This window comes from Carassius auratus, unplaced genomic scaffold, assembly GCF_003368295.1.
Source record: "Carassius auratus strain Wakin unplaced genomic scaffold, ASM336829v1 scaf_tig00000295, whole genome shotgun sequence".
NCBI classification, from domain to species: Eukaryota; Metazoa; Chordata; class Actinopteri; order Cypriniformes; family Cyprinidae; genus Carassius; species Carassius auratus.
This window is the reverse complement of record NW_020523291.1, coordinates 89193-106312: the sequence shown is the minus strand read 5'-3', so window position 1 is coordinate 106312 and position 17120 is coordinate 89193. Positions and strand designations below refer to the sequence as shown.

The window sequence follows — 17120 nt, the reverse complement described above, 5'->3', positions numbered from 1 at the left end:
AATAAATAAATAAATAAGACAGAAATGATGAAAATAAATGGCAGTTGATTAGAAATACTACTGCGCGATGATTCATTAATTAAAAAAAAAAAACTTATATGTGAAATAAAACAAAGACAGACATAGATCATTTTTGATGTGTTATTTTGTCTCTGTGTATCAAATGCCACAAAATATTATTACTATGAATGCATAAACCGCACAAAGTCAGCTTTTTTGGGGATCTCTTGGTATCAATTGTATGTACTGATTCTCTTGGACACAAAATATCATCAGAATATTTTCTCCAATAACATTCCTCATCATCACTATAATCTCATTTATATCCGCTGTGGTGATTATTGATTTCTAAAGAGTGTAAAATTGTGCCTCTTTCAGTCTTTGACACAATCTGGGCAACACTAAACAGGACTGAATGAGTTTCCAATTCTAGAGAGAGAGAGAGACAGAGAGAATTATAGTTCAGTCCCAAAGAGATCTGTCCTGGCTGAAAAATGTTATGAACTTTGTAAAGAACCAACTATGGAGGCCTATCAGACAAAATTTCAACAGACTTTCTAAGAAAATAAAGTACTTCTGTATTTTTTGCAGCATTTGCTGTCTTATATAAAACACTGACATCTTCTGTCAGCTTGTAAAACTCCAAGTAAACAATCAGAGAGCCTTCTAACCACATTCTGTTAGCTTTCTAGATTTACTGTAACCACTGCTTGCTGTGTTGTTTGTATGCAGCCCATCTGATGCACTATTCTTGGCCTGTTTCCTTCTTCTCTACACTGCACTAATGTCTAAAGATAACTTATCAAAACTAGGCTTTATATATATATATATATATATATATATATATATATATATATATATATATATATATATATATATATATATATATATATATATGAAGCAAGAAAAAGCTAAACTATCTATTTATCTAGCTATATAGTTGCTTTTTCTAACAATGACAATAAAAAAGCAAACCAATATGCGTATTCTGTAAAATATCAAGTATAAATCCTGAGCTGATAGATAAAGAGCTGTCAGTAAGGTTTCTCAATTTGGGCGGCTGTAATATGGCAGTAAGGCCCCCTGCTGCTGGGTGGCTGTGGGTTGAATTTTGGGCCCCAGAGTGTGACAGTGAATGATAGAAGGAGACAGAGAGAAACTCGGTTTCTATTCACATCCAGCGGCAACATTAGCATATCTCAAGCAGCATGGCCCAAAAGCCCTGACCACCTGTAGATGAACCTTTTTTGCTTTCTGATTATTTCCCAATACAGTGGAATGTCAAAGGCCTGGGCAGAAGATATGTGTGAAAAATGTGTGTGTGTTCTCAGAGCTAAAAAGAAACTGAATGAGCCCAGCGCACTCCACGCACACATTGTGCTGCAGAACAGCGCGTGGTCTGCCTGTAGAAGTGTCTGCGAGGGGGGTGGGCCGCGGGGGTGCCGCCCACTGCACAGCAGTTGGCTGTGGCCGGGATGGGGGCGGGGCTTACAGTGGACAGGGGAAACCAGTGGGAGGTGTGCAGGCAAGATTTACTCAGGGGTTGTCAGCTCATAGGGCCCTGAGTCCACTGGCTTTTATATACTATGTGCACTTGAGTCAAACTAGAGAAGAGCTGGGCTCTGAGATCTGCCACTACTGCCTGCTACCAGGAGTTTGCATTAAACTGCAGGACAACCAGACTCGAGAACGAGGGAAAACCCAACACTTTTTGTCCTTTTTGTTTTTAAACACACACACAAAAAAAAGGATTAAAATTCATCTTTTGAACCACTTCCCCCAATTCCTCTTCTGAATTACACCAGGACTTTAAAAGCATGGCAGAGCAGAAGAGGCAGGTGTCTCTGACCCAGGCTGTGACCCTGACGCTGGTTCTGCTCACCTCAGCAGCTTCGGCAGAGGAGTACGACTACTACAGCTGGCAGGACAATTACCCCAATGGCCGCTTCTATGCCAAGCAGCCACAATGTGTGGATATTCCAGCCGACCTGCGGCTCTGCTACAACGTGGGCTACAAAAAGATGCGTCTGCCAAACCTGCTTGACCACGAGACCATGCCTGAGGTCAAGCATCAGGCAGGCAGCTGGGTGCCCCTCCTGGCAAAGCGATGCCATGCTGACACCCAGGTGTTCCTCTGCTCACTTTTTGCTCCAGTGTGCCTGGACCGGCCCATCTACCCCTGCCGCTCTCTGTGCGAGGCGGTGCGGGACAGCTGCGCTCCAGTCATGGAGACCTATGGCTTTCCCTGGCCAGAGATGCTACAGTGCGAGAAGTTTCCCATCGACAATGATCTGTGCATTCCTATGCAGTTCTCTGTGGGTCATTCCACTCAGACTCCAGGTAGGACCTATAAGAACATTGTATTAGTGATTCAGGTGGTATTGATTGATTCATTGAAAGGCAGAATTGCATTTCAACAGGTTACATTTCATTAGATTTTGCATAAATAAATTAGGAAAAAAAAAATCTTATTTTAACAGCATTATATATAGTTATATTTCTTCATGTCAATCTTACTTAAGCATTGTTTCTTAATGAAACATTTGTATGCACTATAACAAGCATCAGTGCTTCATTCTTGCCGATTCCAAAAACTCTCCTTTTCGTTTAAAAATTATAATCATTAAATCTCCATAGATCTATACAATAAGGCCCATTGGTGGATTTCCTCTTGCTCTATTTAGCCTGAGGCTCTTGAGAAAGTAAAATTAAGGAAAGCTCTTGGAAGGACAGAAAAGCTATCACTATCTAAAGCAAACATCTCATGCGGAATGTGGAGAGGAGCATTCCTGCTGCGCCATGCTTCTCTCTCTTTATGCATTTACGTTTCCAATTAGCCATGCAGCCATACCCTTTGGATCACTAATTAGTCTGCAAAGTTGTACATTACTTTGTCTCACTGAGATGAGAAGGACTATAGTAATAGACAGAGAAAGGAAAAGAGAGGAGAAGTGGGAGTGTCTCTAGTGTTCAGGAGAGTTTGAGGATGGTGTTGAATCACACAAACAGGACAATAGACTATTAAAAAGATAAATAAAAATGTAACTAAATAATAATAATAATAAAACATAAAAAGCTTAAAATAAATCTTTAAATAAGTGTTTATTTTCTGAATCATTTGTAAAGTATAATTATAAAAAAAAGTTCAACAAGTGATGCAAAAATTTCCCTGTACAAAACAATGAGAAAAATATGAATGTATCATATGCTGTATACAAAATTAATTAAAAACAAAATTTTACATGAATCATGTAACAGCTTTTCTTAGACATATATAAATATAGAAGAAAAAAAACTAACATAACAGTTGGACTATTGCCAAATAGTATCTAATGAATTTTCATTCATATGTTAAACAGAATATAAAACTATGATATGTCTGTGATATGTCTCCAAATAAATGTTTGTGTAAACATGCACACAGCATCTCTTTTCTCTACTAAGATTTGATTGATTAAAATGTTCTTAAATAAGAAAAAAAAGAGGCTTTTGAAAAAAATGTGACTCCACAACACTTTTCATACTTCTAAGCTTGGCTTCTGTTGGAAAAATAAGCTCCTTAAAATTGCAGCAAACTCAAGAGCAAGTACAGAAAGAGTGGGACCTTTGAGACAATATCAATTACAAACCATAGCCATTCTGAAATGACATGATACTGAAAACTGAAAGCTAGAAAACTTGCAGAACTTAGTGAAATGTGCTATCCACATCACAGCTGGATGGGAAAGTAGCTCGCAGCCAAGCGTTTCCAGTCATGTGTGTTTTGGTGTGCACATGGACGTGAAACAGGACTCTAGAGATAACATAACAGTACAAAACCCTCGCTTGACATGGCCAGTCGCTCCGGCCTGCATCCGTCAGCTCCAGCAGACCGGGGACTCAAAGAGCTGTTTTTTCCCCTGTGGTTTGAGGTGAAATCCTGGGACGTAGCCCGTCCACAACCAGAGCCACAGACATGCATCACGGGCTGTTTCTGGAGACTGATGTAAATGATGCATTCAAGTAAATCACACTGGACATTGAAGCAAAATACCTCTTTAAATATTATTGTCCATTTAACAAATATAAGACTTTCTCTTAACAGACAAATAGCAAAACAAAAACAACCACACTGGCTCCTCTGAAAATATGGACATATTTTAACATTACCCATAAAAAGTGACATATTTCATGCTTAAACTCTGTGATTATAACATTTGATTCAGTTTAAACTTGAAGCATGTCAGTTTTTTTATGGAAAATGTAAAAATGTAAAAAAAAAAAATTTGTATAATATTCTACAGTTTAATATGCAGAGACAACTTCTAGTTGTCTCTGCATATTGGTTCAACCAATGGTGTGTTTGGCAAAGGCTATTTGTTAAGGGGAGTTTCTGTAGAAACTGTCTGAAAATCATTATTTTTGCAGCTTTTCTTGGTGACACTGGTGGGTTATAAATTATAAATACAGAGAGGATTACATTTTATTATAAGAGCAGGACTGAAACATTTGATTTCGAGCCACAGCCAGACGTAATAAGTTCAGGATAAAACAAATTTAGCGATTCAGATTAGAGTGAATGTGTATTCCATTGATTGCAAGATTCTGGTGAATGCAGAGGCGCTGCTGCTAAGGGGCGATTCAAAGAAACATGTAAATCTGTCTCTGACTCCGATCACAGCTCATTTAAATAGACATAAATCACAGCATACATTTTTTTTTATCCTGATTAATGTTTGGATTATGTAATGTAATGATTAATGTCCAAAGTGTTGATGCTCATAACTTCAAGGGTCCAAATGAGCCATAAAATGATGACCTGTGCATAGTTTAAACTGAACATTTCCCTCATAAACTGTGATACAGAAAGTCAGCGATGCAGAAATCGTTCAGACACGGAAACACATGTAGGAAGTCTCTCTAAGAAAACTGTGAGGACTTGCAATGCACTGGTATATCCACAATGACAAACTGTGAAAAGTGTTTTGTGATGAGTTTTAGTCAAGTTCTTTTCAGTAATAAAGAAGACCAGGGCCAGTTATCAATATTTACTCCTGTAAAAATATCTCAATGTGGGTATATTAAAGCAGCATGCTTTAAAGTCATGGCTACAAAAAAAAAAACAAAAAAAAAAAAAAACACTTGAATTACATGGTACTACATGAACTACTTTTTTTTAGGTTACCTGGCAACAGGTTTTACATTGCATAAAACAGTTTAGGATTAAGCAGCATGTTCAAAGTTTTCTTTCAGAAGTAGCTCTGTTGATTCCTTTCACGTTTCAATGAACATGAGAAGGAATTCAACAGAAAATTTAGGGAATAGATTAAAAAAAAAAACAGTATTGCTCTGATATCACTCAGTCTCAGAATTGGCACTTATTGCAGAAACTCGGTTTGCAGATTTACCCTTTCTCAGTCTCCTGACACATGCTTTGGCTCTGTTTCCACCAGGCATCCTGCCAGTGAGCCACCCTGCAAAACAGAATAAATCGCTCTGGAGTGCAAATAAGACATTTCAGTTTCAAGTATGCAGTTTGCAGGCTGCAAGAATGAAACAAAGTTTCCCCAACAACACTCAGTGTGCACAACTCACCAAACACACCATGTCTCCGACTTTCCGAATATTGAATGTATGGGAATTTCTGCTCAGGGTCCAATTGGTGGTTGAAAATTTCAGACAGGTTCAACTCCCTATGACCCGTGCACTGAAGCCTAGTGAACTATGACCCTTCTCCTCATTATCTAGTGCTATGGTTGTGCTTGAGGCTGAGGTGATAAACTTTGACCCTTGGTTTTTATCATGTAAGGAGGAGTCTGGAGATGAGCCACGTAAGTTCTTGCTACCAGATGCTTTTGTTTTGTGAGCTCGAGGGAGAACCAGCTCTGAGTGAATGATAAAATCATATTCACCACCTTAGAGATCAGATCCACATCTGTGCAAAGCAAAATGATGAAGATAAAAGTTATTAGGTTAAAAGTTATTATTCATATTTGCCAATATGGTATAAGAAAATTTCCAAATTTGCTTCTCACATAAATTAATAGTGTCTTATTTATTTTATCACAGGAAAACAATGCAAAATACTCAATATAATAATTTTTGTTTTGTACTGATAAATGTGAAATTCTAAATATCTAAATATGTGTACAGTATGTGTGTTATACAGTAACAGAAAGTTGATACTGCAGTAGGTGGCACAATAAACATCTGTAGCTTCACCCGCTGTGTGTGACAGCTTTACAGTTAAAAATAAGATCAGCAAATAACTATCAGCTTCAAGAAGGTCACGTACAGCTGTTTGCATGTTCCAGTGAACATTTCCACCGTCAAACTGCTGAGAAGTATGTTTTCACAGTGGCCTATTAAAAGTTTACCCCTGCATTCGTCTTCGTATGTCTGCAAAGAGTGTGAAATATTCAGGTTTCTATATTATCCTGAGACATCCTGTTTTGGAAAGGCCAAAAATATTTTCTCAGTTCCAGTGATATGCAGTCGAACTGGAAATACACTAGTGAAACTAAAGATCTGTAGGGATATGATTTCACGGTGATGAATCACTGAATGTCTTAATCTAGTTTAATCTTCCTCTGTGAAAAAATAAAACTAGTAGCTGTCAAACCTCTCCCTCTCATGGCTCCAAACGCTGCAGATTAAGCTCCATTAGCACTGGCCTGTTGCCCTCACATGAGTCCAGCAGTCCAATGAAACTGCACGAAACCAGGAGTTTTAGAATCAACATAATCTCATCATTATAGTAAATATGTTTTGTTTGTTTTTTGTGTGTCTCCTGTGGTTAACTAACGATAGGCTTCACTGAGTACATCTTTCACTGAACTCATGTATCATTACTGCTGACCTCAAATTAACAGCTACAAGTAAGCAATTTGTAAGCGATTTCACAAAAGTGTAAACAGCAAAAAACATGTTCTATGTCAACTAGACTGAAACAGCAACACTGAATCAACCAACTGCACAGGTTTAGGGGCGGGACTATCGGTTTGTTAGACAAACATACATGCAGGCAGGTTAAATTATTCATTGGTAAATAATATTTCTGAGTTATTTATGATGTTACTACCTGAAGTATGCAATATTTTTAGATTTCCCAAAAGATTTCCCCCCAAACAAGTCTTTCAGTATTCTTTAAATATCAAAATGTTTTGGCTAAATGTTCAAGACACTAACTTTTCTCTTTACTCTGCAGTTTCAAAAGTGTGTCCACCCTGTGACAATGAGTTAAAAGCCGACCCCATAATGGAGCACTACTGCGCCAGTGATTTTGGTAAGATATTAACTTTTATTGAGACATTCAATTTTACAACTTTAATAACTTGTCTCTAGAGGAAAGATCTCTTCATAATGACATAAAAATATGTGATGAAAAAAAAAGAGAGAAAGTCTGCAGTTTGCTAGCATGTTAAAGTGAGCACTTTAATATTTAGGGTGAACATAACAAGGTTACCTCATGAGAAAAAAACAGGTTGTTCTGTTAATTGCATTAACATTACTGTGCAATAATGAAAAGGAATATATTTTTAATAATAATAATAAAATTAGCTATTCACAATAGTATATTTAATATTAATATAGTAGTATATTTAACTGCATCAAAACACACACACACACACACACAGTCTGGTCAGCTATCCTTGTGGGGACTCTCCATATGGTTTTAATACTGTACAGACCGTATTGTCTATCGCCCTAGACCAACCCTACCCCTAAACCTAACCCTCACAGGAAACTTTCTGCATTTTTAGATTTCCAAGAAACTTCATTCTGTGTAATTTATTAGCTTGTTTACCCATGGGGACCTCAAATTAGGTCCCCACCATGACACGAGTCCCCATGAGTCTGTGTGTATTCAGGTTTAAGTCCCCACCAGAATAGAAAAACAAGTACACACACACACACCCACACACACAAAAGAAAAGAAAGAGCTAGACCAGTGAAAATTCCCATTTCCACCATCAGGACAATAATTAAGAATTTCCAATCAACATAAAATGTTACGAAACTGCCTTAAAGATGACGTGTGTCTATATCGTCCTAATGCATGGTGAGGAGGTCAGTTTGAGTGGCTAAAGACTGTCCAAGTATCACAGCTGGAGAATTGCAGAAAATAGTTGAGTTTCTGGTTCAGAAAACCTTTAAAAAAAGTGTCAAACAGAACCTATATCATCACATGTTGTTTGAGAGGGTTTCAAGAAAAAATTATCCTAGCTCATCCAAAAACAAACTAAAGCATATTCAGTTATCAGACACGACTGGAACTTCAAATGGGACTGGCTTCTATGATCAGATGAAACTAAAAATGAGCTTTTTAGCAGCAAACACTAAAGATGGGTTTGGTGAACACAAAGATAAAAAGTACCCCATGTGTACAATGAAATATACTGCTGTATTTTTTATGTTGTGGGCCTATATTTTTGCTGGAGGTCCTTGTCATCTTGTTTAGACACATGGCATCATGGATTCTATCAAATACCAACAGATAAAAATCAGTAAGTGACTGACTATGTTAGAAATCTTATAATGGGCCATGTTTGGATCTTCCAGCCGTACAATAATCCAAACACAAACCTAAAAAACAACACAGAAATGGGACACTGAGCACAAAACCAAGCTTCTGCAATAGCCATTCCAGTCCTCTGACCTGAACCCTATAGAAAATGAGAGGAATGAACTGAAGAAAAGAAGCACTAACATGGAGCTGGGAATCTAAAGGGTCTGGAGTGATTCTGGATGAAGGAATGGTCTCTGATCTCTTGTCAGGTGTTCTCTTACCTCATCAGGCATTATAGGAGAAAATGTAGACCTGTTGAACTGGCAAATGGAGGATTCAAAAAGTATTGAATAAAAGGGTGTCGCTAATTATGGCCAATGTGTATTAGAGAAAAACATTTATTTCATAATGATATTTCCCCCCATTTAAAATTTTTATTATCCAATGAAATGATACATTTTTGTGATTTTTATTTTTATTAAAGATCAAAAGGATTAACAATGCAGATTAATTTTCATAGCCTTCTTTGATCATATTTACCAAGGGTGCCAATATTTTTGTCCATGACTGTATCATAACATAATAACAACACATACACACATTTTCAAAGTAGAGAATTTGAATTCAGTTAGAAAGGAATCAAATTCCACAAAACATTGTATTACGGTAATAGACTTCAAAGCATGGGACAGACACACATGAATTTGCATGAAAGGACATCCAGTTTTAAATGGTTTTGGAAGATTCCTGTTGTAATAGTTTTGTGTTCTTTATGGTTCATTTAAAGTGATGCATTCCGACTAGAGCTCCATTGATCTGTCAAAGGTGAATCTTTAGAATGAGTCTCTGGCATTGAATAAAAGAGTTTCAAGGTTAAAATTCATTGAAAGCCTTCCCTATAGAGAACAGAGGATTACAGCACAGTAAAGCCACACATACACCTGACTTATCTTTGGCTGCCAGGCCTGTTGCTCTTGGATTTGCATGTATTTTCCAGATGACACTAGAAAATATTGTTAGTAGTAGTCTGAGTGTTCTATGTTGTAGATTTTACACATTATAGTCAGAAAGCGAAGTTCAGACATCACAAAATGAGTTATAATGTTTAAAAAATTCCACTATTTATGGCTCTTGAGATCTAACACTTTGCATATTGAAAGTATAATGCATGGCAGGATATTACCACTTGATACATTTCTTCCCTGATCTTTATCTAACGTCATTGCACTGGTACCTGCTCACATGACTTGTTGTTTGTTGACTAGTGCTGTACAGTTTATAATGACTGTAAGTTTAATAGTTCACTCTATTAGTCTTACTCAGATGTTATGGCCACCTTTAAAAATGTAGCAGTAATCAGTGTATCAACACAGTCTGGACAGTAACACACTTGTCATATGTTAAGGGTTTATGCATGTGCAGACCACTGTAGAGAAGACTCTTCATTAGAGTGTATTACTGGCTCTGAACACAGCTGATTTTAATTTTATTGTGATAAATTTTATTGTGATAAATTTATTGTGATTTGTCATTCTCCTTCTTTAGTGAGAGCCATTTACGTCAGAAAAGTTATCAGGGGCTCACACAATAAATGGAAAAATACTAAATTAAATATTTTATGTAATTAAATTCCTTCAAATGATTGTTATTTAATATTTGCAGTGAATACAGTAAAATACAATGACTAACTAGTGATCTACTTCTTTTACGACAGAACAGAATATCGGCCGTATTATAAAAAAAGAAAAAAAGAATCTGTGACCTCAGTGGTTTTAACTTACTTTATTTCCCTCTCTAATTGTGATTTTGGGCAGCCTCAGAGACAAATGTTTTTTAATCACGTTATATAAAGAATACCTAATTAGGGTAAAGTGCAGAAATAGAGACTCTTTAAAGATTCATCACAGCCCTGCACTGACAGGTCTTTGAGTTGAACAAAAGCCAGCAATAATTAGAGCATTACCAAGAATCATCTAATTGTATATAATTTCTAACTTAATAAATGCTATTCAATTGTCCAAAATGACTTAAGTGTTTATAATGGTCTATCGTTTTTAATGTCTTTCACAGGCTAGGTTAAAATGTCATCCATTTCAGTTAGAAAATAAAGTAGTAATTTTGTATAATAATGCAAAACAGTAATGTGCATTGACTATTTTGATGTTACCTGCCAGTTCAGAATATTTTCATGACTAAATGTTACCAATTCTAACGTTCTCTATTGATAACCACTGGCCCCGAAAGCTCTATTCAAGTCTATTGCTTGGCTCTGGCTTTGCACACATAGGCAAGGTTTGATTTCAGAATTATTGAAAGAAGACTGCAAATGCTCAGGGTGACACTTTTCCTTCTTGCCTTCCTTCATCTGCTGTCAGATCTAGTGCCAGCAATTTAAAGCAGCTCTTGTGGTCTTCGGCACTACGATATTGAACAGTCCCCACAAGCATTATAGGTCATGAGAGATCACCTGAATCAGAGTGAAAAAAACCCATATGCCACTGAACTACAGTTAGCCAGGTACAGTTATTTTGTAGTTCTACTTAGCTGTGACTTAAAGTGTGTGTGCATTTATATAGTGAAATATTTTTAAATACATTAAACACATATGGTATATAAAGAGAGACATGCGATTTGAATCCTGACTTCTTCAAAAAGTGTAAATAAACACTTTGGCTCTATAGGAGACTTCAACATTTTTTGTTTGTTTGAGAGTCCTGACACAGTAACAGTATGCCTACTACTGAAGCAAGAACTTACACCATATTTAGTCATAAAAAAAATATTAAAAATGTAATAAATATTTGACATAATATTTATGCCAATACCAAACATCCCCATGCAGATGAACTAAAATCGGTGAAACACTTTAAATATACATTCCGGCACTTCCAGAGAAGCGTGAATGTTGATGATTGTAGATAAAAGAGCAAAGCTTACACTGATAATGCTTTTAAAAACTCCAGGTGCTTCAGGGAATAAAAAAAAAATGTCATTGATGAATGTGCTCTCAACAATCTTGCAGCATAGTTCTCAGCAGCATCAAATTACAGGTTTTACTTCCAATTTTCATCTTTAATATCAAATGCAACATAGAAACAAAAGAACCTGAGAATGTGGATCACTGTTCTTTTTTTCTTTCTTTCTTTTCTTTTTTTTGGGGAGGGGGGGGGGTTGGGGGTGTTGAAACAGAGGTTTGGTTTCTAATCGTTTAAATCCATTAAATTGTTTAAAATCATGTTTATTAATTAAATTATATATATATATATATATATATATATATATATATATATATATATATATATATATATATATTAGAAATAACAGGAAGATAAGTTAAGTCCTGATAAGGAAAAGTTACATATGACATTTTAAAACAATTTAATAATTTGAAAACATTTAAAATTGAGGCGAAAAAAAAGTTTTGGGAAAGCCACAGCCATAAAATAGTGCTAAAAAAATATTGTATTCATTTGAAATGAGGTCCCAACATAAACAATACCAAAAGAAAATGAATATAGGCCTACAGTATTTCCAATTTTTTAATTTTTTTAAAATTAATTAATTTTTTTTGCTATAGAAATTTTGGTGGTTTATGTGGTCGGGCTACTGAAGGGATGTTCGCTGTTCACATGTCTTTGAAACTTTCCATTCTACTCTCTATCCTCTCCTGGGTGAGTGCAGTTAGTGCCATCCATGTTTAAATTATGCTCCTCTGGGGAGGTGAAAACTATTCCAGGATTCTGGAAAGCCTTGGTTCTTCCTGTGTGCTTGTTATGAAAGGTCTTGTTGCTTGAGACAGCAGAAATATACAGGAGAACGTGAGTGTGACCACAGGTCCCATATAAAATTTCCCATTCTTTCCAATGGATAAAGTTAAATGGCGACAAAGTCTCTCTGGTCTTTCCTTGGTGATTTTAAAGGGATATTTCACTCATAAATGAAAATTCTGTCATCATTTACTCATCCTCATGTTGTTCCAAACTGTATACTGTTAGTATTTCTGTCGAACACAAAAACAGAAGTTTTTGAAGAATCTGACACAAGAGAATGACAAACATTTGATTTCCCAAACTGGGGTTGACAAGAGAACTGCAGGGGGTTCACAAATGATGAAAGGCTGATCATTTATTAAATTATAAAAATATAAAATAAAAATAAACTCCTTTAAAATTAAAACAATGAAAATAAACCACTAAAAAGGTTAAATATTTAACTTGTTAACCTGCATGTCATGTGACTATTAATCAAATGCAAATCTGTTGTAAATAGGGTGGCCATATGCGCCTTTCATACGGGACATGTCCCAGCCAGGATTTTAATATTGCCTAAAACATCAAGAGCAGTTTTACCAATAACATGCAGGTATTGTACATAATCGACCAATCGTGGGGCTGCGTGTGAGAATGTGAGATCTAGAGGGAACGATCGAAGCGATGCAAATATGTGCACGTGTTTGTTCTTTTGATTGACTTGAAACATTGCTGTGCACAAATAAAAAAATTAAAAAACTAAGTGCGCCACAATGCTTCAAGTCAAACGAACAAAAAAAACACGTGAAAGCGATTCGAAAGCATAAGGAGCCATCTGCTCTGCTCTTTATAGCTCTCATGAATGTTACACAATGATCAACCTGCACAGTGCAAATAGCCAAAACCCTGGATATTTTAGGCATTATTAAAATCCTGGCTGGGACGTCTCCCATATGAACGGCACATACAGTATGGCCACCCTAGTTGTAAATTACTGAAAATTACTGTTCAGCTGACAAAAAAAAAAAACAATGGGAATACCTGCTCTAAGTCTCTTTCTTTCTATATTTCATCTACAGCACTCAAGATGAAAATTAAAGAGGTGAAAAAGGAAAAAGGTGACCGCAAGCTCATCGCAGCACAAAAGAAGAAGAAGGTTCTGAAGATGGGAATACTGAGGAAGAAAGACTTGAAGAAGCTCACTCTATACATCAAGAATGGAGCAAACTGTCCCTGCTCGCAACTGGACAATCTTGGGAGCAGCTTCCTCATCATGGGCCGCAAGGTGGACCAGCAGTTACTGCTCATGTCCATCCACAAGTGGGACAAAAAGAGCAAGGAACTCAAGTTTGCCATTAAATACATGAAGTCTCATCAATGTCCCACTTATCACACGGTCTTCCAGTGACCAATGACTCTTTTGTCTATAGCAGGCCCTGCGTCTTCCAATAACTCTCTCAGAGACCACATCCATGCCTAATTCCTACAGTTAGAACAGATGTATTTCATTAATCAAGAAATTGCTTTTGGAAACTGTTTAGGACTTAATTCATCATCAAGTACAGCTACAATTTGTTGGCAAGTGTATCTACATCAGATTTATTGTTTATGAAGCAATCAGCACATTTATGATGCTCAAGCATGTTTTAGTGAAATGTTCCTGGTTTCCTCATTCAGAGCACAAGAGACTTTTCGGAGAACCCTTTCAATCAATGTGAGAAAAAGAAAATTGTGCACAAGAGCTTTAAAGAGTGCACCAGCTTAATGAGCACATCGTTGAGTTAAATGGCCAGATTCCACTAAAACAAACAAACAAAACAAAAAAAATATCGCCAACTGTTTTTTTTTTTTAATTTGTAATTTTTATTTGTATCTTTTATTTTGTAGATAAGGAATAAAAATGTTTTATTATATACTACAGAGATACAATCGTGATCATTAGCACCAAGATGGGCCACAACTCCAGCTGTGGCTTGAATCGTTGGAGGTAAGAAAGATGAAGGATTGTAAAGTGTTGGTCAAGACGGCAGAACAAATAATTCAACCGTGACCGTGTGAGCAAGTTCGGACCATTTCTCTGCTCAACATATCAGCCAAGCTTATGACAGACTCTGGACTCATTCAAGCAATTTGGCTGGTGAGGTGTTTCGTCCTTCTCATGTTTTCTATACACTATGCAACATTATTTTTTACTAAAACTATTATATATTGCTACAAATATACATACATGGTTTGGAAAAATCCTTCCACCGTTACATCTGAGTTCACTGTAATAAAAGTTCAAATCTAACTCTGCTAGTTCTGTTTAATCAGAGATCAGGAACTGTTTTAACAATAGGGCCTTTCACACCAAATTAACCTTTTCATAGTACCAGAACTAATTGTGGAACTACCCACTTTTGGTTGTTTTTGCACCGCCAGAACTAAGTGCAATTTTAGTACCGCACTGCCTTTTTTGAGAACCTTTTTAGGTCCTAATTCGGAGCAGGATCTTAGCAGCACAACTGGTATTATCTGTGATGTATAGACATTGATTGGCCAGACGTGTTCGAAAATGCCCTCATCCGCCATGATTTAAACTGCTGTGTAAACATACTGTAAACATTGTGTCAACTTATTTTGCAAGTATGATGAACCATGATAAATGGGTGGATGCTGAAGTGCAGGCATTTATAGCAAATGTAGCACTGCCAGTTGGAGATTCCTTTTTTCCATTCTTTCAATCGCTTTATGTATACGTCCACATTCCATTTCCATTATTATGAAACCCGCTAGACACAACAAACGGAAATAACCCTATAACGTAAAACATTCATTTAAAATAATGACATTGCTCAACAACAAAAAAAAACACAAATTTAGATGCGATGCACACGGTCTAAAACAGGGAATATTTATCAGACAGCTGAATCACCAAAATCAGATCATGACTGACAACGCTACAATAAATGCATTTCCTCTTGCCAGCAGCTGCTCTTTAGAACAAACCTAAGTGCCAACAAATCTAAGTGCCAACCTGTTTAAACAAGACAAAGCAAAGGACCAATTCAGTGCCAATTTTTGTAAGAGTGAATAGGAACAAAAAGCCATGAAAAAGCAGTGGAATTTATCTGCGATCAGGAAGCAAATGCCTCCTCCAGCGTGTACTGGCATTGAGAATCATGGATGAGCAACCCTTCATTACTTGGCCTATTGTCTGCGGGGACCTGCGAAGCCATGAAAAAGCAGTGGAATTTATCTGCGATCAGGAAGCAAATGCCTCCTCATGCCATCCCCACTTCTCACATTCAAACATTCGCCAACACAGCTTACATCACACCAAACACATCACCGGAGTTAATACACACACACTAAGGCCGTACAATTACAGGATGTGCATCACTATGAAACTCACAAATTGCTATTTGCACCACTCTTACCAACTTTAGGTAGGGTTCCCACATCTTTTTGACCAATGAATTTTGCTCAAATTACAATTGTAGCCAACTGGCATCTAGTTTTTATACATATACTGTAGTGTATGTGCATGTGTTACTGTATAAAGAAATATGTACGCATACACCAGATTTCAGTATACCTTTGGAATGAAAAATTCACCCTATCTATTTTCTAAATGAATGCTATTCATCCGTGCATATGCTTCATTTATAAAAATAAATCTGTGATCATGTAATGATAATCAAAATGTCATAACTGGTCCTTCCAGTGAAACAATAGACTTCTTCAATCATTTGAATCATCCTCATCCCCCTCCATTTTTGAATGCAGTGCTTACATCTTAAAATCCAGTCAGCAAATGATGCATAGAACCAAATACCTGCCTGGCATTTTATTTTTGATTTTTTGATAACGTTACACCTGGATGTACATTACAATAGTCAAGAAAAGATATGTCATTGTTCTTAACTTTAAAGGAAATGAATCCCCCTCCCCCACACCCCAGCGATATTTCAATGAAATTTCAGCTTGTTGCACATAAAGTTATAGAACTAATTCCTTGACTTGGAATATGATACACAAGTCGTTTTGACCACTTTTCTTGTCATTTTGAAGCTTGATCTTGCCCTGGTCCCATCCACTTCAATTCTATTGAAAAAATTGACATATTCAATTAAATTCAATTTTTAGGGCACACTAAGAGGTGTTTTTGTTTTTGTTTTTTTGTTTTTTGCCAAACAAATTCAGAAAACCAGTGCCGTACAACACTGAATCAGATTCTACAACCTGTACAATTTTTAAAGTAAAGGAGACGTACTCAATTAGACTGAAAAGAAAGAGAGGAAAGATCCAGTAAGACGTGAACATGAGATAACAGTGCAGGAGAGAGAGACAGGACACCAGAAGAGAAAGAGTCTTCTCAGAGAAGCTTATCAGATAGACAGTCCTGGCTCCTCACTCTCATCCTTCTGTCAGCATCACTGCAAAGGTCACCTGACTGTAATTAAAAAAGGCCTGACGGCAGCACCCAGGGGGAACAGGGCTCCGCTTTGTGCCAGCTGACCGATGATGTAAACAGCCCACCACACTAGCAATCTAAAGATAAGTTAGCCCCTCTGTCAGCTTCTGTGTCATACTGATTTCCTTGAAAGGTTAATATCACCGGGAATGCAGGGCCTAGCCAAGAGTGGCCCCCAGACCCTCACTCTCTCTGGTTTTATCTCACCCCAGTAATCTCTGATCCATCAGCAGAGATGGAGAATGGTGCCTTTGTGTTGTTCAATTGCTGCTACTGTGCTTGCGCATTGTTGATTAAAAACTGGCTGAGAGATCAGCAGACCCTCCAGTCCCTTTGCAGACATGGATGGACGAATTCAAAGCACCTCTTGCGACACTTTTTGGGTACTTCAGAGCAAAAACTAATCTTAGTCTTAATCATAATAATC

The 17120-nt window shown here is 36.9% G+C and overlaps 1 protein-coding gene across 1 annotated transcript; it reads left to right on the top strand.

The window, feature by feature from the left end:
• Positions 1-1260: 1260 nt before the first annotated feature.
• Positions 1261-14018, top strand: LOC113068974 (secreted frizzled-related protein 5-like). The gene is made up of 3 exons (XM_026241937.1): positions 1261-2340; positions 7187-7264; positions 13317-14018. Exons 1-3 carry the CDS (start codon positions 1818-1820, stop codon positions 13643-13645), a joined length of 930 nt encoding a protein of 309 aa, XP_026097722.1. The 5' UTR covers positions 1261-1817; the 3' UTR covers positions 13646-14018.
• Positions 14019-17120: the final 3102 nt, after the last annotated feature.

What these genes read in the sequence shown, in the direction of transcription:
- LOC113068974 (XM_026241937.1), top strand. Translation starts at nt 1,818, where the DNA reads ATGGCAGAGCAGAAGAGGCAGGTGTCTCTGACCCAGGCTGTGACCCTG. An exon ending in TCATTCCACTCAGACTCCAG is followed by an intron (nt 2,341 to 7,186) that starts GTAGGACCTATA and finishes TTTACTCTGCAG; the next exon opens with TTTCAAAAGTGTGTCCACCC. An exon ending in CTACTGCGCCAGTGATTTTG is followed by an intron (nt 7,265 to 13,316) that starts GTAAGATATTAA and finishes TTTCATCTACAG; the next exon opens with CACTCAAGATGAAAATTAAA.